Source organism: Nerophis lumbriciformis, linkage group LG09 (genome assembly GCF_033978685.3).
Source record: "Nerophis lumbriciformis linkage group LG09, RoL_Nlum_v2.1, whole genome shotgun sequence".
Lineage (NCBI taxonomy): Eukaryota > Metazoa > Chordata > Actinopteri > Syngnathiformes > Syngnathidae > Nerophis > Nerophis lumbriciformis.
This window is the reverse complement of record NC_084556.2, coordinates 5,254,476-5,280,000: the sequence shown is the minus strand read 5'-3', so window position 1 is coordinate 5,280,000 and position 25,525 is coordinate 5,254,476. Positions and strand designations below refer to the sequence as shown.

Below are 25,525 nucleotides of genomic sequence, written 5' to 3'. Positions count from 1 at the left end.
GGAAGGGGCCTTGGTCCCGGACCCCGGCGAGGCGTCCCTTCTCCGCTCCGTAAAAGTGTCCATCTCTTTTCTTTTCTTTTTCTTCTGTTGTGGCATATGCTGCAGGTGCCTGCTCGTTTTTCGTATGTGGGTAACAACATTTAACTATGTATATATATTTCCGAATTGGTTTAACTGCCACCCGCAAAAAAACAAAAAAACAAACAAAAAAAAACAAAAAATATCTAATTAATCCGCCCGACCCGACCCGCGAACGGATAAAATCTTATTTTTTTTAATTTCATCCGCCCGATCCGCGGATAATCCGCGGACTCCGCGGTTGTGTCCGCAAACCGCGCATCTCTAGTAAGCGTCAATATATACCTTGATGTTGCAGAAAAAAGACTTTTTTTTTAACCGATTTCCGATCTCTAAATAGGTGAATTTTGGTGAATTAAACGCCTTTCTAATAATCGCTCTCGGAGCGACGACGTCACAACGTGGCGTCACATCGGGAAGCAATCCGCCATTTTCTCAAACACCGAGTCAAATCAGCTCTGTTATTTTCCGTTTTTTTCGACTGTTTTCTGTACCTTGGAGACATCATGCCTCGTCGGTGTGTTGTCGGAGGGTGTAACAACACGAAAACGGATTCAAGTTGCACCAGTGGCCCAAAGATGCGAAAGTGGCAAGAAATTGGACGTTTGTTCCGCACACTTTACCGACGAAAACTATGCTACGACAGAGATGGCAAGAATGTGTGGATATCCTGCGACACTCAAAGCAGATGCATTTTCAACGATAAAGTCAAAGAAATCTGCCGCCAGACCCCCATTGAATCTGCCGGAGTGTGTGAGCAATTCAGGGACAAAGGACCTCGGTAGCACGGCAAGCAATGGCGGCGGTTTGTTCCCGCAGACGAGCGAGCTAAACCCCCTATCGACCCTAGCTTCCCTGGCCTGCTGACATCAACTCCAGAACTGGACAGATCAGCTTTCAGGAAAAGACCGCGGATGAGGGTATGTCTACAGAATATATTAATTGATGAAAATTGGGCTGTCTGCACTCTCAAAGTGCATGTTGTTGCCAAATGTATTGCATATGCTGTAAACCTAGGTCATATTTGTTAGTTTCTTTTAATGCCAAACAAACACATACCAATCGTTGGTTAGAAGGCGATCGCCGAATTCGTCCTCGCTTTCTCTCGTGTCGCTGGTTGTCGTGTCGTTTTCGTCGGTTTCGCTTGCATACGGTTCAAACCGATATGGCTCAATAGCTTCACTTTCTTCTTCAATTTCGTTTTCGCTACCTGCCTCCACACTACAACCATCCGTTTCAATACATGCGTAATCTGTTGAATCGCTTAAGCCGCTGAAATCCGAGTCTGAATCCGAGCTAATGTCGCTATAGCTTGCAGTTCTTTCCGCCATGTTTGTTTGTGTTGGCTTCACTGTGTGACGTCACAGGAAAATGGACGGGTGGTTAAAATCAGGCACTTTGAAGCTTTTTTTAGGGATATTGCGTGATGGGTAAAATTTTGAAAAAAACTTCGAAAAATATAATAAGCCACTGGGAACTGATTTTTAATGGTTTTAACAATTCTGAAATTGTGATAATGTTCCCCTTTAAGTCGGGGTCCACGTTAATAAATTCATGGTAATGTGTGTAATTTGTTGTGCGTTCATGCACTGTGTTGGTTTTGTTCTTTGAACAAGGTGATGTTCATGCACGGTTCATTTTGTGCACCAGTAAAAAACATGACTTTTTCTTGAATTTGAAAATAAAAAACATTTTATTTTTCACTAAAGAAGGATTCGGTGAATGCACATATGAAACTGGTGGGGTTCGGTACCCAGAGGTGTGGACTCGAGTCACATGACTTGGACTCGAGTCAGACTCGAGTCATGAATTTGATGACTTTAGACTCGACTTGACAAAATGTAAAAAGACTTGCAACTCGACTTAGACTTTAACATCAATGACTTGTGACTTCACTTGGACTTGAGCCTTTTGAATTGACATGACTTGACATGACTTGCTACTTTCCCCAAAACCCAAAGATGAAAAAGTTATTCGGGAGCGCTCCGTATTTTTCATTGTGTACTTGTCTATCAGCGTTGCGTGTGTCAGCTGGTGTGGTCTCAGTACAACAGCCAATCAAATTAGATCTACTTTGTTTTCATCACACAGCATTCATCCAATCAAATTGCAGGACAAACAACGAAGAAGACATGTCCAAACCACACGCCAGTGAACAAAAAATGATACCTAAAATAATTTTGTTTGGGTATAAAAATTACGAGGTGGTCAACACAAAACGGTTTGCAGTATGCAACACATGCGGTTCGAAAATTACTGATGGAGAGGCAACAACTTCCAACTTCGTCCGGCATTTGAAGTTGCACAAAGAACGGTAAGTTTTGAATGTAAGATAATGTTTATTGGCTAAGTAACGTGACTTTTATTTGCTGTGTAGTTAAATCAGTGAGGCTGTAAACTCACTGCTAACGTTATAACGTTATTGCAAACACGGGAATCTGTTGCAGTTCACTACCTTATTCATACTTTTTGTTCAGTGATTTTTTTCAAGCAGGGTTACGTTAGTCAATATATCACACGTAACGTTAGACGGCGGTCAGCAGCACCGCGTATTTTAGCCACCTAAAAAAAGACAAAAATAGTAAAATAAAGGTCAGTTAAAATGTATACTATATTATGAATATGTGTACCGTTTTAGCTAGCTTTCTGACATACTGTTGGTTGTTTACCTCAGTGGTCCCCAACCACCGGGCCGCGGCCCGGTACTGGTCCGTGGATCGATTGGTATCGGGCCGCACAAGAAATATATATATATTTTTTCTTTTTTTAATTAAATCAACATAAAAAACACAAGATACACTTACAAGTAGTGCACCAACCCAAAACAACTCTCTCCCCCCTTTTGTTCTGGGCATTGAACATGAAGACTCTTCCTTCACTGTTCCGAGTGGCCATGAGAGTCTTGGCAGTGCCTGCCTCCAGTGCTCCAGTGGAGCGAGTTTTCAGCCATGGTGGCATCATACTACGCCCCCATCGTGCACAAAGACTCTTGGCTAATTTGGTCTTTTGCAAATGCAATGCAGCATAGGGCCCTGACATATAAAAAGTACAACTTTTTTGTTATGTTCACGTATATGTCATGTTTTTTCAATGTTAACACTTTTGTACAAATAAGTACATTTGCACTTTATTTTTCAATGTGTTTGTTCTGTAAAGGAATGAGTTAATGTTTAAAATGACTGGTTAATAGTGCTATTATAAAGTGCAATGTCAGCACAATTTTCTTTCCTGCAATTTAAAATGCACTTGTTTTAATAAATAAATACAGCGTTTGAAAAGCATACACAATCTGTGTTAATATATTAGTCTGTGGTTAAAAGGACTTGAAAGGACTCGAAACTCAAAATGCAGGACTTAGGACTTGACTTGAGACTTTCCAGTCTTGACTTTGGACTTGACTCGGGGCTTGCCTGTCTTGACTCGGGACTTGACTCGGACTTGAGGGCAAAGACTTGAGACTTACTTGTGACTTGCAAAACAATGACTTGGTCCCACCTCTGTCGGTACCTCCAACAAGGTTAAGAACCACTGCTCTAAATTATGGCAAGTTTGGCTTAAGAGCGTAATGTGAAAAATGTGTTTTGTTTACACCATAGTTATCGCTCAAAAACATAGTTAACTCACTAGCTGAATAGCTAGCATGTCCACTTTATGGCACTTATCACTCTTACATTTATTGTTAAATATGTGTAGCTAAACAACCCATAAAACATGTTTTATAACGCCATGTCTGCCAATGGTGGGCTTAGCGAGCTACTAGCTATCTATATTTTTAAGCTGTCGGATGAAAACCTTGTAAGTCTGCTTTAAGGCAATTTTGACTTACTAGTGTAATGTCAAAAAAAGTGCAGCTAAACGATAACTTTTTTTATAACGCCATATTGGTATATCGTGAATTTAGTAGCTCTAGCTCTCGAATGAAAACCACATACGTCCATTTTTTTTTGGCGATATTGACATTTGTGTTACTGTTAAAAACGTGTAGCTAACCAACCAAATAAAATATTCTTTAACTGTCTTTGCTTATTTCAGCTGGCTACGAGGTATCTATCTTATTAAGATGTCGGATGAAAACCTTGTAAGTCCACTTTATGGCAATTGTGGTTTACAAGTACAATGTCAAAAAAGTGTAAGTAAACCACCATTTTTATACAACTCCATAGTAAACTTAGCTAGCTGGTTAGCTGGCTCTTAGAGGAAAAACTCACAAGTCCCTTTTATGGCGATTATGACGTTGGTCTTACTGTTAAAAACGTAAAGCTAACAAACCAATTAAAGTATTTTAATAAGATCTTTCTATGATGACTTAAGCTAGCTACTAGCTACCTATTTTATTAAGCTAGCAAATGAAAACCTCGTAAGTCCACTTTATGGCAAGTGTAATGTCAAAAAAAATGTGTAGCTAAACACTTTTTTTTTTTTTTAATAATAACGCCATAACTGTATATCGTGAAGTTAGTTAGCTGGTTAGCTATCTCCCAGATGAAAACCTCATAAGTCCACTTTATGGCAGTTTTGACGTTTGTGTTACTGTTTAAAAAGTGTAGCTAACAACACCGTATCTGTCTATGATGAGCTAAGCTAGCTACTACATATCTATCTTACTAATATGTCGGATGAAAACCGTGTAAGTCGACTTTGTAGAAATTTTGCCAAACAAGTGTAATGTCAATAAAGTGTAGCTAAAGGGCCATTTTTTTTTATAAAGCCATATCTGTATATCGTGAACTTAGCTAACCAGTTCGCTTGCTGGTTAGCTAGCTCTCAGATGAAAACCTCATAAGTCCACTTTATGGCAATTATCACTTTTACATTTATTGTTAAATATGTGTAGCTAAACAACCCATAAAACATGTTTTATAACGCCATGTCTGCCAATGGTGGGCTTAGCTAGCTACTAGCTATCTATTTTTTTAAGCTTTCGGATGAAAACCTTGTAAGTCTGCTTTATGGCAATTTTGACTTACTCGTGTAATGTCAAAAAAAGTGTCGCTAAACAACCTTTTTTTTTATAACGCCATATTGGTATATCGTGAATTTAGCTCTAGCTCTCAAATGAAAACCACATACGTCCATTTTTTTGGCGATATTGACATTTGTGTTACTGTTAAAAACGTGTAGCTAACCAACCAAATAAAATATTCTTTAACTGTCTTTGCTTATTTCAGCTGGCTACGAGGTATCTATCTTATTAAGATGTCGGATGAAAACCTTGTAAGTCCACTTTATGGCAATTGTGGTTTACAAGTACAATGTCAAAAAAGTGTAAGTAAACCACCATTTTTATACAACTCCATAGTAAACTTAGCTAGCTGGTTAGCTGGCTCTTAGAGGAAAAACTCACAAGTCCCTTTTATGGCGATTATGACGTTGGTCTTACTGTTAAAAACGTAAAGCTAACAAACCAATTAAAGTATTTTAATAAGATCTTTCTATGATGACTTAAGCTAGCTACTAGCTACCTATTTTATTAAGCTAGCAAATGAAAACCTCGTAAGTCCACTTTATGGCAAGTGTAATGTCAAAAAAAATGTGTAGCTAAACACTTTTTTTTTTAAATAATAACGCCATAACTGTATATCGTGAAGTTAGTTAGCTGGTTAGCTATCTCCCAGATGAAAACCTCATAAGTCCACTTTATGGCAGTTTTGACGTTTGTGTTACTGTTTAAAAAGTGTAGCTAACAACACCGTATCTGTCTATGATGAGCTAAGCTAGCTACTACATATCTATCTTACTAATATGTCGGATGAAAACCGTGTAAGTCGACTTTGTAGAAATTTTGCCAAACAAGTGTAATGTCAATAAAGTGTAGCTAAAGGGCCATTTTTTTTTTTATAAAGCCATATCTGTATATCGTGAACTTAGCTAACCAGTTCGCTTGCTGGTTAGCTAGCTCTCAGATGAAAACCTCATAAGTCCACTTTATGGCAATTATCACTTTTACATTTATTGTTAAATATGTGTAGCTAAACAACCCATAAAACATGTTTTATAACGCCATGTCTGCCAATGGTGGGCTTAGCTAGCTACTAGCTATCTATTTTTTTAAGCTTTCGGATGAAAACCTTGTAAGTCTGCTTTATGGCAATTTTGACTTACTCGTGTAATGTCAAAAAAAGTGCAGCTAAACGATAACTTTTTTTATAACGCCATATTGGTATATCGTGAATTTAGTAGCTCTAGCTCTCGAATGAAAACCACATACGTCCATTTTTTTTGGGCGATATTGACATTTGTGTTACTGTTAAAAACGTGTAGCTAACCAACCAAATAAAATATTCTTTAACTGTCTTTGCTTATTTCAGCTGGCTACGAGGTATCTATCTTATTAAGATGTCGGATGAAAACCTTGTAAGTCCACTTTATGGCAATTGTGGTTTACAAGTACAATGTCAAAAAAGTGTAAGTAAACCACCATTTTTATACAACCCCATAGTAAACTTAGCTAGCTGGTTAGCTGGCTCTTAGAGGAAAAACTCACAAGTCCCTTTTATGGCGATTATGACGTTGGTCTTACTGTTAAAAACGTAAAGCTAACAAACCAATTAAAGTATTTTAATAAGATCTTTCTATGATGACTTAAGCTAGCTACTAGCTACCTATTTTATTAAGCTAGCAAATGAAAACCTCGTAAGTCCACTTTATGGCAAGTGTAATGTCAAAAAAAATGTGTAGCTAAACACTTTTTTTTTTTTTTAATAATAACGCCATAACTGTATATCGTGAAGTTAGTTAGCTGGTTAGCTATCTCCCAGATGAAAACCTCATAAGTCCACTTTATGGCAGTTTTGACGTTTGTGTTACTGTTTAAAAAGTGTAGCTAACAACACCGTATCTGTCTATGATGAGCTAAGCTAGCTACTACATATCTATCTTACTAATATGTCGGATGAAAACCGTGTAAGTCGACTTTGTAGAAATTTTGCCAAACAAGTGTAATGTCAATAAAGTGTAGCTAAAGGGCCATTTTTTTTTATAAAGCCATATCTGTATATCGTGAACTTAGCTAACCAGTTCGCTTGCTGGTTAGCTAGCTCTCAGATGAAAACCTCATAAGTCCACTTTATGGCAATTATCACTTTTACATTTATTGTTAAATATGTGTAGCTAAACAACCCATAAAACATGTTTTATAACGCCATGTCTGCCAATGGTGGGCTTAGCTAGCTACTAGCTATCTATTTTTTTAAGCTTTCGGATGAAAACCTTGTAAGTCTGCTTTATGGCAATTTTGACTTACTCGTGTAATGTCAAAAAAAGTGTCGCTAAACAACCTTTTTTTTTATAACGCCATATTGGTATATCGTGAATTTAGTAGCTCTAGCTCTCGAATGAAAACCACATACGTCCATTTTTTTTTGGCGATATTGACATTTGTGTTACTGTTAAAAACGTGTAGCTAACCAACCAAATAAAATATTCTTTAACTGTCTTTGATTATTTCAGCTGGCTACGAGGTATCTATCTTATTAAGATGTCGGATGAAAATCTTGTAAGTCCACTTTATGGCAATTGTGGTTTACAAGTACAATGTCAAAAAAAGTGTAGCTAAACGACCATTTTTATACAACTCCATAGTAAACTTAGCTAGCTGGTTAGCTGGCTCTTAGAGGAAAAACTCACAAGTCCCTTTTATGGCGATTATGACGTTGGTCTTACTGTTAAAAACGTAAAGCTAACAAACCAATTAAAGTATTTTAATAAGATCTTTCTATGATGACTTAAGCTAGCTACTAGCTACCTATTTTATTAAGCTAGCAAATGAAAACCTCGTAAGTCCACTTTATGGCAAGTGTAATGTCAAAAAAAATGTGTAGCTAAACACTTTTTTTTTTTTATAATAACGCCATAACTGTATATCGTGAAGTTAGTTAGCTGGTTAGCTATCTCCCAGATGAAAACCTCATAAGTCCACTTTATGGCAGTTTTGACGTTTGTGTTACTGTTTAAAAAGTGTAGCTAACAACACCGTATCTGTCTATGATGAGCTAAGCTAGCTACTACATATCTATCTTACTAATATGTCGGATGAAAACCGTGTAAGTCGACTTTGTAGAAATTTTGCCAAACAAGTGTAATGTCAATAAAGTGTAGCTAAAGGGCCATTTTTTTTAATAAAGCCATATCTGTATATCGTGAACTTAGCTAACCAGTTCGCTTGCTGGTTAGCTAGCTTTCAGATGAAAAACTCATAAGTCCCTTTTATGGCGATTATCACGTTGGTCTTACTGTTAAAAACATGAAGCTAACCAACCAATTAAAGTATTTTAATAAGATCTTTCTATGATGACTTTAGCTAGCTACTAGCTACCTATTTTATTAAGCTATCAAATGAAAACCTTGTAAGTCCACTTTACGGCAAGTGTAATGTCAAAAAAAGTGTAGCTAAACATTTTTTTTTAATAACGCCATATCTGTATATTGTGAACTTAGCTAGCTGGTTAGCTAGCTCCCAGATGAAAACCTCCTAAGTCCACTTTATGGCAGTTTTGACATTTGTCTTACTGTTTAAAAAAAGTGTAGCTAAACAAAAAAAATTTAATAACGCCATATCTGTATATTGTGAACTTAGCTAGCTGGTATGCTAGCTCCCAGATGAAAACCTCAAAGTGTAGCTAAACACTTTTTTTTTTTTTTAATAATAACGCCATAACTGTATATCGTGAAGTTAGTTAGCTGGTTAGCTATCTCCCAGATGAAAACCTCATAAGTCCACTTTATGGCAGTTTTGACGTTTGTGTTACTGTTTAAAAAGTGTAGCTAACAACACCGTATCTGTCTATGATGAGCTAAGCTAGCTACTACATATCTATCTTACTAATATGTCGGATGAAAACCGTGTAAGTCGACTTTGTAGAAATTTTGCCAAACAAGTGTAATGTCAATAAAGTGTAGCTAAAGGGCCATTTTTTTTTATAAAGCCATATCTGTATATCGTGAACTTAGCTAACCAGTTCGCTTGCTGGTTAGCTAGCTCTCAGATGAAAACCTCATAAGTCCACTTTATGGCAATTATCACTTTTACATTTATTGTTAAATATGTGTAGCTAAACAACCCATAAAACATGTTTTATAACGCCATGTCTGCCAATGGTGGGCTTAGCTAGCTACTAGCTATCTATTTTTTTAAGCTTTCGGATGAAAACCTTGTAAGTCTGCTTTATGGCAATTTTGACTTACTCGTGTAATGTCAAAAAAAGTGTCGCTAAACAACCTTTTTTTTTATAACGCCATATTGGTATATCGTGAATTTAGCTCTAGCTCTCAAATGAAAACCACATACGTCCATTTTTTTGGCGATATTGACATTTGTGTTACTGTTAAAAACGTGTAGCTAACCAACCAAATAAAATATTCTTTAACTGTCTTTGCTTATTTCAGCTGGCTACGAGGTATCTATCTTATTAAGATGTCGGATGAAAACCTTGTAAGTCCACTTTATGGCAATTGTGGTTTACAAGTACAATGTCAAAAAAGTGTAAGTAAACCACCATTTTTATACAACTCCATAGTAAACTTAGCTAGCTGGTTAGCTGGCTCTTAGAGGAAAAACTCACAAGTCCCTTTTATGGCGATTATGACGTTGGTCTTACTGTTAAAAACGTAAAGCTAACAAACCAATTAAAGTATTTTAATAAGATCTTTCTATGATGACTTAAGCTAGCTACTAGCTACCTATTTTATTAAGCTAGCAAATGAAAACCTCGTAAGTCCACTTTATGGCAAGTGTAATGTCAAAAAAAATGTGTAGCTAAACACTTTTTTTTTTAAATAATAACGCCATAACTGTATATCGTGAAGTTAGTTAGCTGGTTAGCTATCTCCCAGATGAAAACCTCATAAGTCCACTTTATGGCAGTTTTGACGTTTGTGTTACTGTTTAAAAAGTGTAGCTAACAACACCGTATCTGTCTATGATGAGCTAAGCTAGCTACTACATATCTATCTTACTAATATGTCGGATGAAAACCGTGTAAGTCGACTTTGTAGAAATTTTGCCAAACAAGTGTAATGTCAATAAAGTGTAGCTAAAGGGCCATTTTTTTTTTTATAAAGCCATATCTGTATATCGTGAACTTAGCTAACCAGTTCGCTTGCTGGTTAGCTAGCTCTCAGATGAAAACCTCATAAGTCCACTTTATGGCAATTATCACTTTTACATTTATTGTTAAATATGTGTAGCTAAACAACCCATAAAACATGTTTTATAACGCCATGTCTGCCAATGGTGGGCTTAGCTAGCTACTAGCTATCTATTTTTTTAAGCTTTCGGATGAAAACCTTGTAAGTCTGCTTTATGGCAATTTTGACTTACTCGTGTAATGTCAAAAAAAGTGCAGCTAAACGATAACTTTTTTTATAACGCCATATTGGTATATCGTGAATTTAGTAGCTCTAGCTCTCGAATGAAAACCACATACGTCCATTTTTTTTGGGCGATATTGACATTTGTGTTACTGTTAAAAACGTGTAGCTAACCAACCAAATAAAATATTCTTTAACTGTCTTTGCTTATTTCAGCTGGCTACGAGGTATCTATCTTATTAAGATGTCGGATGAAAACCTTGTAAGTCCACTTTATGGCAATTGTGGTTTACAAGTACAATGTCAAAAAAGTGTAAGTAAACCACCATTTTTATACAACCCCATAGTAAACTTAGCTAGCTGGTTAGCTGGCTCTTAGAGGAAAAACTCACAAGTCCCTTTTATGGCGATTATGACGTTGGTCTTACTGTTAAAAACGTAAAGCTAACAAACCAATTAAAGTATTTTAATAAGATCTTTCTATGATGACTTAAGCTAGCTACTAGCTACCTATTTTATTAAGCTAGCAAATGAAAACCTCTTAAGTCCACTTTATGGCAAGTGTAATGTCAAAAAAAATGTGTAGCTAAACACTTTTTTTTTTTTAATAATAACGCCATAACTGTATATCGTGAAGTTAGTTAGCTGGTTAGCTATCTCCCAGATGAAAACCTCATAAGTCCACTTTATGGCAGTTTTGACGTTTGTGTTACTGTTTAAAAAGTGTAGCTAACAACACCGTATCTGTCTATGATGAGCTAAGCTAGCTACTACATATCTATCTTACTAATATGTCGGATGAAAACCGTGTAAGTCGACTTTGTAGAAATTTTGCCAAACAAGTGTAATGTCAATAAAGTGTAGCTAAAGGGCCATTTTTTTTTATAAAGCCATATCTGTATATCGTGAACTTAGCTAACCAGTTCGCTTGTTGGTTAGCTAGCTTTCAGATGAAAAACTCATAAGTCCCTTTTATGGCGATTATCACGTTGGTCTTACTGTTAAAAACATGAAGCTAACCAACCAATTAAAGTATTTTAATAAGATCTTTCTATGATGACTTTAGCTAGCTACTAGCTACCTATTTTATTAAGCTATCAAATGAAAACCTTGTAAGTCCACTTTACGGCAAGTGTAATGTCAAAAAAAGTGTAGCTAAACATTTTTTTTTTAATAACGCCATATCTGTATATTGTGAACTTAGCTAGCTGGTTAGCTAGCTCCCAGATGAAAACCTCCTAAGTCCACTTTATGGCAGTTTTGACATTTGTCTTACTGTTTAAAAAAAGTGTAGCTAAACAAATTTTTTTTAATAACGCCATATCTGTATATTGTGAACTTAGCTAGCTGGTATGCTAGCTCCCAGATGAAAACCTCATAAGTCCACTTTTTGGCTGTTTTGACGTTTGTGTTACTGTTTAAAAAGTGTAGCTAACTGTCTATGATGAGCTTAGCTAACTACTACATATCTATCTTATTAATATGTCGGATGAAAACCGTGTAAGTCGACTTTGTAGCAATTTTGCCTGACAAGTGTAATGTCAATAAAGTGTAGCTATAAACGACCATTTTTATAAAGCCATATCTGTATATTGTGAACTTAGCTAACCAGTTCATTTGCTGGTTAGCTAGCTTTTAGATGAAAACCTCATAAGTCCACTTTTTATAGCGATTTTGACGTTTGTGTTACTGTTTAAAAAGTGTAGCTAACAACACCGTATCTGTCTATGATGAGCTAAGCTAGCTACTACATATCTATCTTACTAATATGTCGGATGAAAACCGTGTAAGTCGACTTTGTAGAAATTTTGCCGAACAAGTGTAATGTCAATAAAGTGTAGCTAAAGGGCCTTTTTTTTTTTATAAAGCCATATCTGTATATCGTGAACTTAGCTAACCAGTTCGCTTGCTGGTTAGCTAGCTTTCAGATGAAAAACTCATAAGTCCCTTTTATGGCGATTATCACGTTGGTCTTACTGTTAAAAACATGAAGCTAACCAACCAATTAAAGTATTTTAATAAGATCTTTCTATGATGACTTTAGCTAGCTACTAGCTACCTATTTTATTAAGCTATCAAATGAAAACCTTGTAAGTCCACTTTACGGCAAGTGTAATGTAAAAAAAAGTGTAGCTAAACATTTTTTTTTAATAACGCCATATCTGTATATTGTGAACTTAGCTAGCTGGTTAGCTAGCTCCCAGATGAAAACCTCCTAAGTCCACTTTATGGCAGTTTTGACATTTGTCTTACTGTTTAAAAAAAGTGTAGCTAAACAAATTTTTTTTAATAACGCCATATCTGTATATTGTGAACTTAGCTAGCTGGTATGCTAGCTCCCAGATGAAAACCTCATAAGTCCACTTTTTGGCTGTTTTGACGTTTGTGTTACTGTTTAAAAAGTGTAGCTAACTGTCTATGATGAGCTTAGCTAACTACTACATATCTATCTTATTAATATGTCGGATGAAAACCGTGTAAGTCGACTTTGTAGCAATTTTGCCTGACAAGTGTAATGTCAATAAAGTGTAGCTATAAACGACCATTTTTATAAAGCCATATCTGTATATTGTGAACTTAGCTAACCAGTTCATTTGCTGGTTAGCTAGCTTTTAGATGAAAACCTCATAAGTCCACTTTTTATAGCGATTTTGACGTTTGTGTTACTGTTTAAAAAGTGTAGCTAACAACACCGTATCTGTCTATGATGAGCTAAGCTAGCTACTACATATCTATCTTACTAATATGTCGGATGAAAACCGTGTAAGTCGACTTTGTAGAAATTTTGCCAAACAAGTGTAATGTCAATAAAGTGTAGCTAAAGGGCCATTTTTTTTAATAAAGCCATATCTGTATATCGTGAACTTAGCTAACCAGTTCGCTTGCTGGTTAGCTAGCTTTCAGATGAAAAACTCATAAGTCCCTTTTATGGCGATTATCACGTTGGTCTTACTGTTAAAAACATGAAGCTAACCAACCAATTAAAGTATTTTAATAAGATCTTTCTATGATGACTTTAGCTAGCTACTAGCTACCTATTTTATTAAGCTATCAAATGAAAACCTTGTAAGTCCACTTTACGGCAAGTGTAATGTCAAAAAAAGTGTAGCTAAACATTTTTTTTAATAACGCCATATCTGTATATTGTGAACTTAGCTAGCTGGTTAGCTATCTCCCAGATGAAAACCTCCTAAGTCCACTTTATGGCAGTTTTGACATTTGTCTTACTGTTTAAAAAAAGTGTAGCTAAACACATTTTTTTTAATAACGCCATATCTGTATATTGTGAACTTAGCTAGCTGGTATGCTAGCTCCCAGATGAAAACCTCATAAGTCCACTTTTTGGCTGTTTTGACGTTTGTGTTACTGTTTAAAAAGTGTAGCTAGCTGTCTATGATGAGCTTAGCTAACTACTACATATCTATCTTATTAATATGTCGGATGAAAACCGTGTAAGTCGACTTTGTAGCAATTTTGCCTGACAAGTGTAATGTCAATAAAGTGTAGCTATAAACGACCATTTTTATAAAGCCATATCTGTATATTGTGAACTTAGCTAACCAGTTCATTTGCTGGTTAGCTAGCTTTTAGATGAAAACCTCATAAGTCCACTTTTTATAGCGATTTTGACGTTTGTGTTACTGTTAAAAAAGTCTTGCTAACCAATCAATTAAAATGTTTTTCTAACACCACATCTGTTTGTCATACTTTTTAGGCCACTTTAGGATGATTTACCATTTCTGCACACTGTTTAAAGTTTGTGGCTAAACACCCAATGAAAATATTTTTATAACAACAAATATGTGGTAAAAGTTAGTTAGCATAGCCAGCTAGGTATCTATCTACCACAAGTTTAGTTAGCTAGCCGTCCATAGAAAACCTGTAAGTACACTTTATGACAATCTGACTTTTGCGTGTGCTGTTAAAAGTATGCATCTAAAAAAAAAAAAATGTTCATGCTGCATTCCATCATGTTTTCCTCATTTTCCTCATAACATGAAGTGATTGCTGGAAAATAAAGATTTACATTTTGCTGCTAAAATTTGTCTAACAAGACGTTTTTTTGTTTTATGTCACTTTTATGTTAAAAACTGTATCAGATATGCTTTTGATTCCCGAGCGCGGCCACCGCTGCTGCTCACCGCTCCCCTCACCTCCCAGGGGGTGGAACAAGGGGATGGGTCAAATGCAGAGGGTAAGTTCACCACACCGAGTGTGTGTGTGACTATCAGTGGTACTTTAACTTTATTTATAGGCCAAAAATTAGGGTGAGTCCACAGAAAATCACATATCTCACATTTTTATTGTTTTTATCCAAAAAAAAACCTTTTTTTTTTATACTAAAATAAAAAACGTAAACCAGAGGTGGGAAAAAAATGTGTGGATTATAGTACATGCTTTTCATTGTACTCACCAGCAGCCTGGCATGCATATTCCAGCCTTTTTGGTTTTGCAGGTACATATTTTGCATATAAAGTCATTTTAAATAAAGCTTCTTTTCTTAAACCATAATAAAATTATGTCAAAATCTATTTAGTTGTTTATCCATTTCACTTATTGACCAGAACAACATTTCCCATCATGCACTTCTCTGCGGACACGCCCCCTCCGAGTTTGAATGGCAGGTTGTTTGTTTCACTGCGACCAGCTGCTGACTATTCCAGTCTAAAGAGAGCAAACATGGGGACCCATTGAAAACCTGCAACAAGCTCCCGCAACTCAAACGAAAGCCATTTCCTGTTCGGACCTGCTCATTTCGAAACAAGGGTATTTAATTGCTTGTTATTGCCTTTATTTTTTTTCTCATTGATCAAAAACACGATGTGTTATTACATGTAAACAAATTCAACAGATTTAGGGGTGCACAAAAAAACAATGAATCGCGCAGAACCATTCGGACGATGTTCTCTGATAAGTCTTATTCTGAAAACCTGTAACCGGAAGCGTCTCATCACAGCCTTGAAGCAGGTCCATTTTTTCTTTCCTTTTTTTTTTTAACCTCTGCTTTCTTCATTCCTCACTCTGCCTCTCTCTTCTCTGTCTCTCTCTTTTCTCTACGACTTTAGCTTGTCAAGCCTATTTATTTATTCATGCATGTGATTTGAAAGTGCCCTAGCTTTATTGCTATTTTAATTGTGTTGTTTTTACTTAGCTGCCCCTTCCAATGAGAAGACGTAAAAGATGGAGCTTCACATTTTAGAGCACAGCTTGAAAGTGGCGAGTATAGAGAAAGAGGGCATCCAGATTTGCACCCACGGATTAATAAAACTCGCCTTCCTGGCCTCCAAAACAAGGTACGTCAGCCATGGTAATTATCAACTAGAGAAAAAAAAAAAGACACGATTTAAAAATGTAGAGTGGTATTTAAAAGGCTAGCGGTGCCATTTAAGCTAGTTCCGGTGGTTCATTGAACGCATCATACGCGCTAATTAAATGTGTTTTTTTAAAAGAAGACCGTTCGTTAGTAGCGATAACCAGGCCTATAACTAGTTGTCACTTGCTGGCGTTGTACCATCTGTAGCTGGGGGGAGTGTACGGTATATTAATATTTTGTGTATTACTGTAACTAAACCTGTGTCCTGCTATATTATCACTTCTTTATGTGGCGTTCAGGGTCTGCATTCAACCCAAAGAGATGTTGCTGAGGCCTTCAGTGGTTGTTGCCTTCTCTCTTTTTTTTTAGAGGCTATTAATATGTGCCTAAGCAGGTTAAGTTCCCTAAATTCACCATGTGAGCTCAACCAGGCTTTGCTGACAAACACCGTTTTGGGTTTTCCCATCAAATAATTCATACTTTTGGCTTGTGGGTCTAATGGTCTGTCTTTTCTGCAAATTAGAGATGGGATGTTCACGAACAAATCTAGCCTTTTGGGTGGTTTTAGGTGAACAATGAGAACCGGTTCTATGGAGTGAATTTACTGCCAAAACTTCACAAACACACTAAAAAAGGTTTTACTTACGCCCAAAGATTAAAAGAAGTAAAAAAAAACAAAAAACTTTTTATCCAATAAAGGATTCGCAAGTATAATAACTTTCTTCAACTAAAAAACGATTCGCAAGTGTAAAAACAATTTTCTTTAAGTTATAACTTTTCGCAGTAATATTCCACCTTGCACGATCTATACACTTGCACTCAGAGAACCCGTAATTCAGGTGGTGCTGCTGAGTCAATTTAAGGCCTTTGCGCATGGTGCCGTCCGCCAAACATAACAAAGAAGCAGCATGGTGGGGAGTAAAATTGCGGTCAGAAGAGAGGTTAATTCACAGATTGAGCTTGTTTCCCCTTGACTAGAAAATCAGTCAAAGAGAACTTAGAAGCATTTGGATTACCTTTTTTTTTTTTTTTTTTTTTTTTCTTAAATAAAAAAATTGAGAAATAAATATTTAAAAAAAAAATTTTTTAATTACATTATTTTATTTGTTTATTTTTATTTGGATTTACTTTGAGATTATAATTCTAAAAGGTAGTTAAGCGTACACACTTAAGGTATGGTAGTACAATTTTGTACTCACATTTTTATTGTATTTGTATTCATGTTTGTTATATCTATAATGCATTTTATTCTTATTTGTGTATTTTTTTCCTATATTAACCCCGTTTGTTTCTGACGCTAATGTGTTTGACGCTGATGTGTAATTTATTTGCCGAAACACACGGGGCGCTGTTTCCTAGTGTGTCGATCTAATAAGCAACCATAGCACAGGCGAAAAATAGCAAGTAAAGAGCTGGAAATGATCAATGTGGTACAAATGTTACTTTTATCTCAACTGTTGATCTGAAATTCGGAGTATACACAAGAGGGTGTCCCGATCCGATGCTGATATCAGCAACAACAACAAAAAAAATGATCAAATGATATAGACTTGTATGTAAAATCCCTGATACAAGCAGTCCTGCAGTGCGTTTACTTGCGCAAAGCTGGACAGCCAATCTAAATGTCCTCCAATAAGCACAAAGTTAGTCTTTTTTTCAATTAACAGCTAGAATTTCAGCTAGCAGCTACACCACAACTAAGCGCACAATAGCATACAAGCTAGACATACGTAATAAGTGTTCTTAATTGAAGAATATTGCAATCTAAAACAGCACATTTGTCAAAATATTTATTGTTGCATATTACTTACACATACGAAGTGTACTAGAAAGTATCCAGTAACAAACGTGTCCACATCATTCAACTTACTGCGTAACTTTATAAACTATTGTACAAATAAAAAAATACCACTCCATTTCAACTCAAAGAGGAACTGAACTTTTGGGGAATTTTGCCTATCATTCACAATCCCTACGTAAGACCAGAACACATGTTTTTCTTTTTTGTATGCATTCTAATTTGTAATACACAGCTAGTATGAGATGGCCAACAATGCTGCTAATGGGAGGGCTCAATTGCGCCCATAAAGCCCTCTAAAAACACACAAGAAAAAAACACCAGCAATACTCTAATTTACATCTGGTGACCTGAACATTAACCAAATATTTGCAACATTGTTTTATAAGCACTTACTTTTCGCAACGCTGTGAACTGGCTTTTATGCAGCTACTGACACACTGAGCCAGCGAGCTGCTGCATCGCCTCTAAGTTAGTAGAAGTTAATTCTAGATTATATATCATGGCTCTCACTTGTATAGTGGAAGGATGTGGCAATCAACTGAGAAATAGTTCGCCTTTGAAATCCAACTTATACCTAAAGATGGCGAGAAAGACATGAAGAAACTTCTTTAGTTTTTTGTGAGGATTATGATTAATTCTTCATCTAAATGGGAAGATATAAACATCCCATCAGTCAGCATCCCAGTGAGAGCAGACATTGTACAGTAAGTGAGTGTTTTATTATGTTTGTATTTCTTGTTTAGCACTGAGCAATACTACTTGCTGATTCAGCATCTAAAACTTGTAACTCATCCTTTGTATATTCAGGCTCAAAAATATAAGTGTCTGGATCATCATTTGTACCAAAGAAGTTGTCGTTGTCTCTCATGAAATCTGCCGTCTGCCATGATCAATAGTGTTGTTGTTGAAGGAAATAACGTTGTGATGGGAATGTGAAATTAATGCACCGCCGTATGCTTAAAATGAGCAAAATACGTAAATATTATGTCAGGATATTATGTATGCACCTGTTACTACAATACAAATACACTTTACAGAAGGTTGATGGAAGTTTTTTAGAGTACTTTATAGGCAGAATAAACCAATTCCCATTGTCTCCATTGTTAGCTGACTTTTGCTAGTGTTTATTTATGAGTTAGAATGCATTTAAAAAAAACATGGGTGCTTGTCTTTCATAAGGATTGTGAATGACAGGGGCAACTCCAAATAAAAAGGTGCAGTTCCCCTTTAAAGACAGCATAAGTTCATTCCAGACTGTTCATAAATAGATTAGTGTTTTTCATAGCTACCATCGTTCTCTCTTTTACAAATGTCACTTGATAAAATATTTTCTAAAACTACAAAATAATAACATGTATGATTATTGCCGATATCATAACAAATCAATATAGGTATCTGCCAACACAATGCTCCAATATCGGTATCGGGCACCCAGAGTACACACAGCAAACAACCAATCACAATGGATGTGTGTACGCGCGATGCTGTGTAATGTTATACAGATGGCAGTCGTAAATCTAAACTGTCACATAAGTTTATAGGCCCAATATTCACGCAAATGTTCAAATTTCAGAAACTATAAAAAAAGGTTGTACACTAAGCATAGCATATATTATACTCATACACTTCAATAGCATACCTTAACAAGTGACATTTTCGATATGAATCCTCTTCCCTGGTGCAACTCCATGTTCGTATTCTTCTTCCTTGAAAAAACCTAAAAGGAAAAGCAAAACAACTTTAATTCCTACTGGCCTCGTCCTACGGCAGAACGCCAACATTTACGACGGCTTTAAAGGCATAATTAATTGAGAATTCTGTAATTTGCGGTCAACTTCATTGTAGGGCAACCGCATCTTGACGGAGTGCATGAATTACCATGAATTGATTTACGTGGACCCCGACTTAGTTGAAAAACATATTCGGATGTTACCATTTAGTGGTCAATTGTACGGAATATGTACTGTACTGTGCAATCTACTAATAAAAGCTTCAATCAATCAATGCACTACTTGGCCACAACCAGTAGAGGCACTGTTGTTGTCTAAAGAGTGATTTCATGACGGCCGCTGAAAGAAGAGCATTTTTCCTGTCTCGTTCAAAATAATATTTAAAAAAATCCCCCATAGTCACTAAAGGAAATTAGTCGCTGATATTACCTTTCCGATCTCCGCACTTCCTCCATTTTATTGAGGCAACAACCTTGGCTGCCTTTGCCTGCTGATAAGCCTCCTCAGCAGCATATTTTCCGCCTTATCGCAGGCTCCTACTCAACTATCAGGCCTCTTTTCTCCACTCAATTCCATTTCCGTGCTTCCTGGTCCTTTTTTTTATTGTCTCTTACCTCTTTGCTATTTTGATGAAAACAGATTTATCATGTGTTCCACACTAATGTGAGCCGAGAACACAAGTTGGGAGCAGAAGTGGAATCAGCTGATCCGAAACGAGCTCGGCCAGCTGGCTGGCTTGTACTGCAATTAGAGGTCGCCATGGTGACACCTACTACTCACCAGCACGGTGACATAAGGGTTCGCAACTGGGCGATTTGTTTCGATTGATGCCTCTCATTGATCTGTTCGTATTTGTAACGAGGGGTGTTTTTTATTTCTTTATTTTACAAAATCCTCAGGAAAATGCTTGAGCAAGCCATTAAGGAAAAGCCTCTAACAATAAGGACATCTTTAATTGAACAGTAAACCGGAAGAAAGTAACTTCCGGAAAACTCAGACCATCAATTAGGATAAAATAATATGTAGGTGGCGCAACCCGCTTAAGTCGACAACCCATTTATGTCACCAACCATTTTCTTCTTATTACTAAAAAGTGCCAGTTTAAGTTGACATAAACATAGACGATCGACCATTTGACCACAGAGGGTCAAATGGGACTAAATCAAATAAATCATCTTTAAATAATTTCTTAAATGTGTCTAATTAATTATAATTGTAATTAAATACATACATGTTAAGTATTTTATGTAAAAGGACATTTAATTATTTAAAATCATTGATCATTGATTTAAAATCATTATTGATTTTATTTTATTATTTCATAATGAAATTGATTATTTCCCGATTGTATTAATTAATGATTTATGTATTTAATGAGACAAAATCAAATACATTTTTAAATAATTACTTGAATGTGTCTTTAATTAATCATAATTGTAATTAAATACATACATGTTATTGTCATAAATGTATTTATTGTAAAAGTACATTTAATTATTGAATCATTTAAATATTTAATTATTGTATTTCCCGATTTTATGAGACAAAATTAAATACATCTTTAAATAATTACTTCAATTTGTCTAATTAATCATAATTGTAATACAATACAAAAATGTTAAACCTGTCATAAATGTATTTGATGTAAAAATAAATTTAATTAGTTGAACATTTATTATTTCAATATTGAATTATTTATTTGATTTGATTATTTTCATGATGAAATTGTTTCCCGCTGTTATTCATTATTTAGTGATGTATCTATTTCACAAATTTATCTGTCAAAGTCTGTGGGCGGGGCCCACACAAATCCGGTCCAATGATTAGTCTGAAGCCTGGAAGTCTCTTTTACAACATGGCGCCTAAATTATAGCCTGACTTTTTCAAGCGGTGGTATTTATGTTTATGTTGCTGTGTGTTGTAGTATTGTTAACTTCATCATCATTGCTAAGCATTGTGAAATATTAACGTAACAACTGTCTAATTACGCTGCGTTAACACGTGCACACAGTCACTTTCTGTTCAGTGCGAAGTAAGCTTCAGAATAATTTAGGGCTGCAACTAACGATTCATTTGATAATCGATTAATCTGTCGATTATTACTTCGATTAATAATCGATTAAAAGAGACAAACTACATTTCCATGCTATCCAGTATTTTATTGGGGGAAAAAAACAGCATACTGGCACCATACTTATTTTGATTATTGTTTCTCAGCTGTTTGTAAATGTTGCAGTTTATAAATAAAGGTTTATTTAAAAAAAAATAAAAAAAATGTGCATAGCATAGATCCAACGAATCGATGACTAAATTAATCGGCAACTATTTTTATAATCGATTTTAATCGATTAGTTGTTGCAGCCCTAGAATAATTATATCACATCAACTTTTTTTTGTTACCCACGTACTTAACAGTATGAAATATAAAAACATGGACAAATTAATACATATGAACAATGTCAACAAACTGTCGTAGATTCAATAATCTGCCATTCCCATGTTTTTGACCAAAGTCCCAAGTGAATGTGCAAGCAATGGCTAGTTTTGGTTCCGGTTATGTTGACATAAACGGGTTCCAGTGTAATATCTTAAAGAGTCAAGGTCATTTTCTATTTTCCGCCTCAAGCTAAGTTAAAGTTAAAAGTAAAATTAAAGTACCACTGATAAGTCTCACACACACACACACACTAGGTGTGGTGAAATTACCCTCTGCATTTGATCCATCCCCTTGTTCCACCCCCTGGGAGGTGAGGGGAGCAGTGAGCAGGAGCGGTGGCCACGCTCGGGAATAATTTTGGTGATTTATCCCCCAATTCCAACCCTTGATGCTGAGTGCCAAGCAGGGAGGTAATGGGTCCTATTTTTATAGTCTGTGGTATGACTCGGCCGGGATTCGAACTCACGACCTACCGATCTCAGGGCGGATACTCTAACCACAAGGCCACTGAGCAAGATAGTGTTTCCTTTTATGAAGCTAAAAAAATAGTCCTATTTACTTCATTTTGTTTACACGTGGCCATGTCATTTGTGTCTCCATGACGGTTGTTTACAATTTGTGCTTTTTACAGAAGAACGAGCGATCACATTCTTTATAATGTGATGCGTCCTTGAGCAATAGAGCAGAAATATTTGAGATTTATCTTCTGAATGATGACGGGCGATATGTAACTGGGGAGTAGAGATCGCATGACTCGGCTCACACTGACGTGTTTGTGATATAAGTCTAATCGGAGGCAGCTAAAATAAAACACATTAGCGATAAATAATGATTGTATTTGTGATGTCTGTCGACTCGCAAAGGCATTCTGCTACGCTCCCAAATTGAGGAACTCCCCTCCCTGCCCTCCACAAATATTTGATGTAATTAATGTTTCTGCTTGGGAAGCAGACAAGGTCGTGCAGAGTTCAGAGCGTTGCAGCAGCAGCAACAACAACAACTCTATCAAAGACTCCTTGTGAAGTTCCTTACTCTTGCTGGGAATTTGACTAATGCGGCGAACCGTTAGCATTTAGGGCCTGAATACAGCGGTCGTTACGTAGGCCTCGTAATGACGCAGGGACAATTAGTGCACAACAAAGTGAGTCAAAGGACCGGCACCTTCTCGCGGCTTTTTGCACCGGAAAGACGAAAATGGTGCGTATTCAGCTGCTGATCTGCTGTTTTTATTAGAGAGAAATTGTGAATAGGTGTCTCTTGCTGGGGTCACATACTCTCTGAAAAACAGGATTAGACACAAGGTCCAATACAACATTTCTATTGAAAAACAGACCATTATCAATCAATCAATCTTTATTTATACAGCCCTAAATCACAAGTGTCTCAAAGGGCTGCACAAGCCACAACGACATCCTCGGTACAAAGCCCACATACGGGCAAGGAAAAACTCACCCCAGTGGGACGTCGATGTGAATGACTATGAGAAACCTTGGAGAGGACCGCATATGTGGGTAACCCCCCCCCCTCTAGGGGAGACCGAAAGCAATGGATGTCGAGTGGGTCTGACATAATATTGTGAGAGTCCAGTCCATAGTGGATCCAACATAATAGTAAGAGTCCAGTCCATAGTGGGGCCAGCAGGACACCATCCCGAGCGGAGACGGGTCAGCAGCGCAGAGATGTTCCCAGCCGATGCACAGGCGAGCGGTCCACCCCGGGTCACGACTCTGGACAGCCAGCACTTCATCCATGGCCACCGGACCTGTGCCCCCCCTCCTCAAGGAAAAGGGGAGCAGAGGAGAAAAGAAAAGAAACGGCAGATCAACTGGTCTAACAGGGGGGCTATTTAAAGGCTAGAGTATACAAATGAGTTTTAAGATGGGACTTAAATGCTTCTACTGAGGTAGCATCTCTAATTGTTACCGGGAGGGCATTCCATAGTACTGGAGCCCGAATAGAAAACGCTCTATAGCCCGCAGACTTTTTTTGGGCTCTGGGAATCACTAATAAGCCAGAGTTCTTTGAACGCAGATTTCTTGCCGGGACATATGGTACAATGCAATCGACAAGATAGGACGGAGCTAGACCGTGTAGTATTTTATACGTAAGTAGTAAAACCTTAAAGTCACATCTTAAGTGCACAGGAAGCCAGTGCAGGTGAGCCAGTATAGGCGTAATATGATCAAACTTTCTTGTTCTTGTCAAAAGTCTAGCAGCCGCATTTTGTACCAACTGTAATCTTTTAATGCTAGACATAGGGAGACCCGAAAATAATACGTTACAGTAGTCGAGACGAGACGTAACGAACGCATGAATAATGATCTCAGCGTCGCTAGTGGATAAAATAGAACGGATTTTAGCGATATTACGGAGATGAAAAAAGGCCGTTTTAGTAACACTCTTAATGTGTGATTCAAACGAGAGAGTTGGGTCGAAGATAATACCCAGATTCTTTACTGATTCGCCTTGTGTAATTGTTTGGTTGTCAAATGTTAAGGTGGTATTATTAAATAAATGTCGGTGTTTAGCAGGACCGATAATCAGCATTTCCGTTTTCTTGGCGTTGAGTTGCAAGAAGTTAGCGGACATCCATTGTTTAATTTCATTAAGACACGCCTCCAGCTGACTACAATCCGGCGTGTTGGTCAGCTTTAGGGGCATGTAGAGTTGGGTGTCATCAGCATAACAATGAAAGCTAACACCGTATTTGCGTATGATGTCGCCTAGCGGCAACATGTAAATACTAAAGAGTGCAGGGCCAAGAACCGAACCCTGAGGAACTCCGCACGTTACCTTAACATAGTATAGAGATAATAATGCTTAGTTATCAGATGTCTTCATTATTGTAATTCACAGCAGTGTCCAGCTGAAGAAGGATTCTTTGTAGTACTCTTTATGTGTGACAAAATACTCAAAACAGCCCTCAGTATGATGCAGTGAACACTATGGGTGTAACGATTTGTACATTTCATATCACGGTTATTGTGACCTAAGTTATCAGTTATTGATTGATTGATTGAAACTTTTATTAGTAGATTGCACAGTTCAGTACATATTCCGTAAAAATTGACCACTAAATGGTAACACCCGAATAAGTTTTTCAACTTGTTTAAGTCTGGGTCCACGTAAATCAATTCATGGTACAAATATATATACTATCATCATAATACAGTCCTCACACAAGTTAATCATCAGAGTATATACATTGAATTATTTACATTATTTACAATCCGGGGGGTGGGATGAGGAGGGTTTGGTTGATAACAGCACTTCAGTCATCAACAATTGCATCATCAGAGAAATGGGCATTGAAACAGTGTAGGACTGACTTGGTAGGATATGTACAGCGAGCAAAGAACGTAGTGAGTTCAGATAGCATAAGAACAAGTATATACATTAGAAATACATTTGATTATTTACATTTGGTTATTTACAATCCGGGGATGTGGAGGGGGGAGGGTGTTAGTCAAGGGTTGAAGTTGCCTGGAGGTGTTGTTTTAGTGCGGTTTTGAAGGAGGATTGAAATGCACTTTCTTTTACACCTGTTGGGAGTGCATTCCATATTGATGTGGCATAGAAGGAGAATGAGTTAAGACCTTTGTTAGATCGGAATCTGGGTTTAACGTGGTTTGTGGAACTCCCTCTGGTGTTGTGGTTATGGCGGTCATTTACATTAAGGAAGTAGTTTGACATATACCGTATTTTCCGCACCATAAGCCGCCCTGGGTTATAAGCCGCGCCTTCAATGAACGGCATATTTCAAAACTTTGTCCACCTATAAGCCGCCCCGTGTTATAAGCCGCATCAAACTGCGCTAAAGGGAATGTCAAAAAAACAGTCAGATAGGTCAGTCAAAC

General features: G+C 36.8%; 1 protein-coding gene and 1 long non-coding RNA gene across 2 annotated transcripts in view; one reads left to right on the top strand and one right to left on the bottom strand.

Moving 5' to 3' along the window:
- LOC133607793 (uncharacterized) overlaps positions 1-19,893 on the bottom strand; it is a 29,495-nt gene extending 9,602 nt beyond the window's left edge. The window contains exons 1-2 of the long non-coding RNA XR_009815453.2: positions 19,661-19,893; positions 19,141-19,218 (exon numbers count right to left, since the gene is read on the bottom strand). This is a non-coding gene — a long non-coding RNA (uncharacterized lncRNA). The remainder of the gene's footprint in view (positions 1-19,140; positions 19,219-19,660) is intronic.
- castor2 (cytosolic arginine sensor for mTORC1 subunit 2) overlaps positions 15,374-25,525 on the top strand; it is a 56,861-nt gene continuing 46,709 nt past the window's right edge. Inside the window, exon 1 of the mRNA XM_061962750.2 lies at positions 15,374-15,680. Within this exon, the coding sequence (XP_061818734.1) occupies positions 15,568-15,680 (113 nt within the window). The 5' untranslated portion in view covers positions 15,374-15,567. The remainder of the gene's footprint in view (positions 15,681-25,525) is intronic.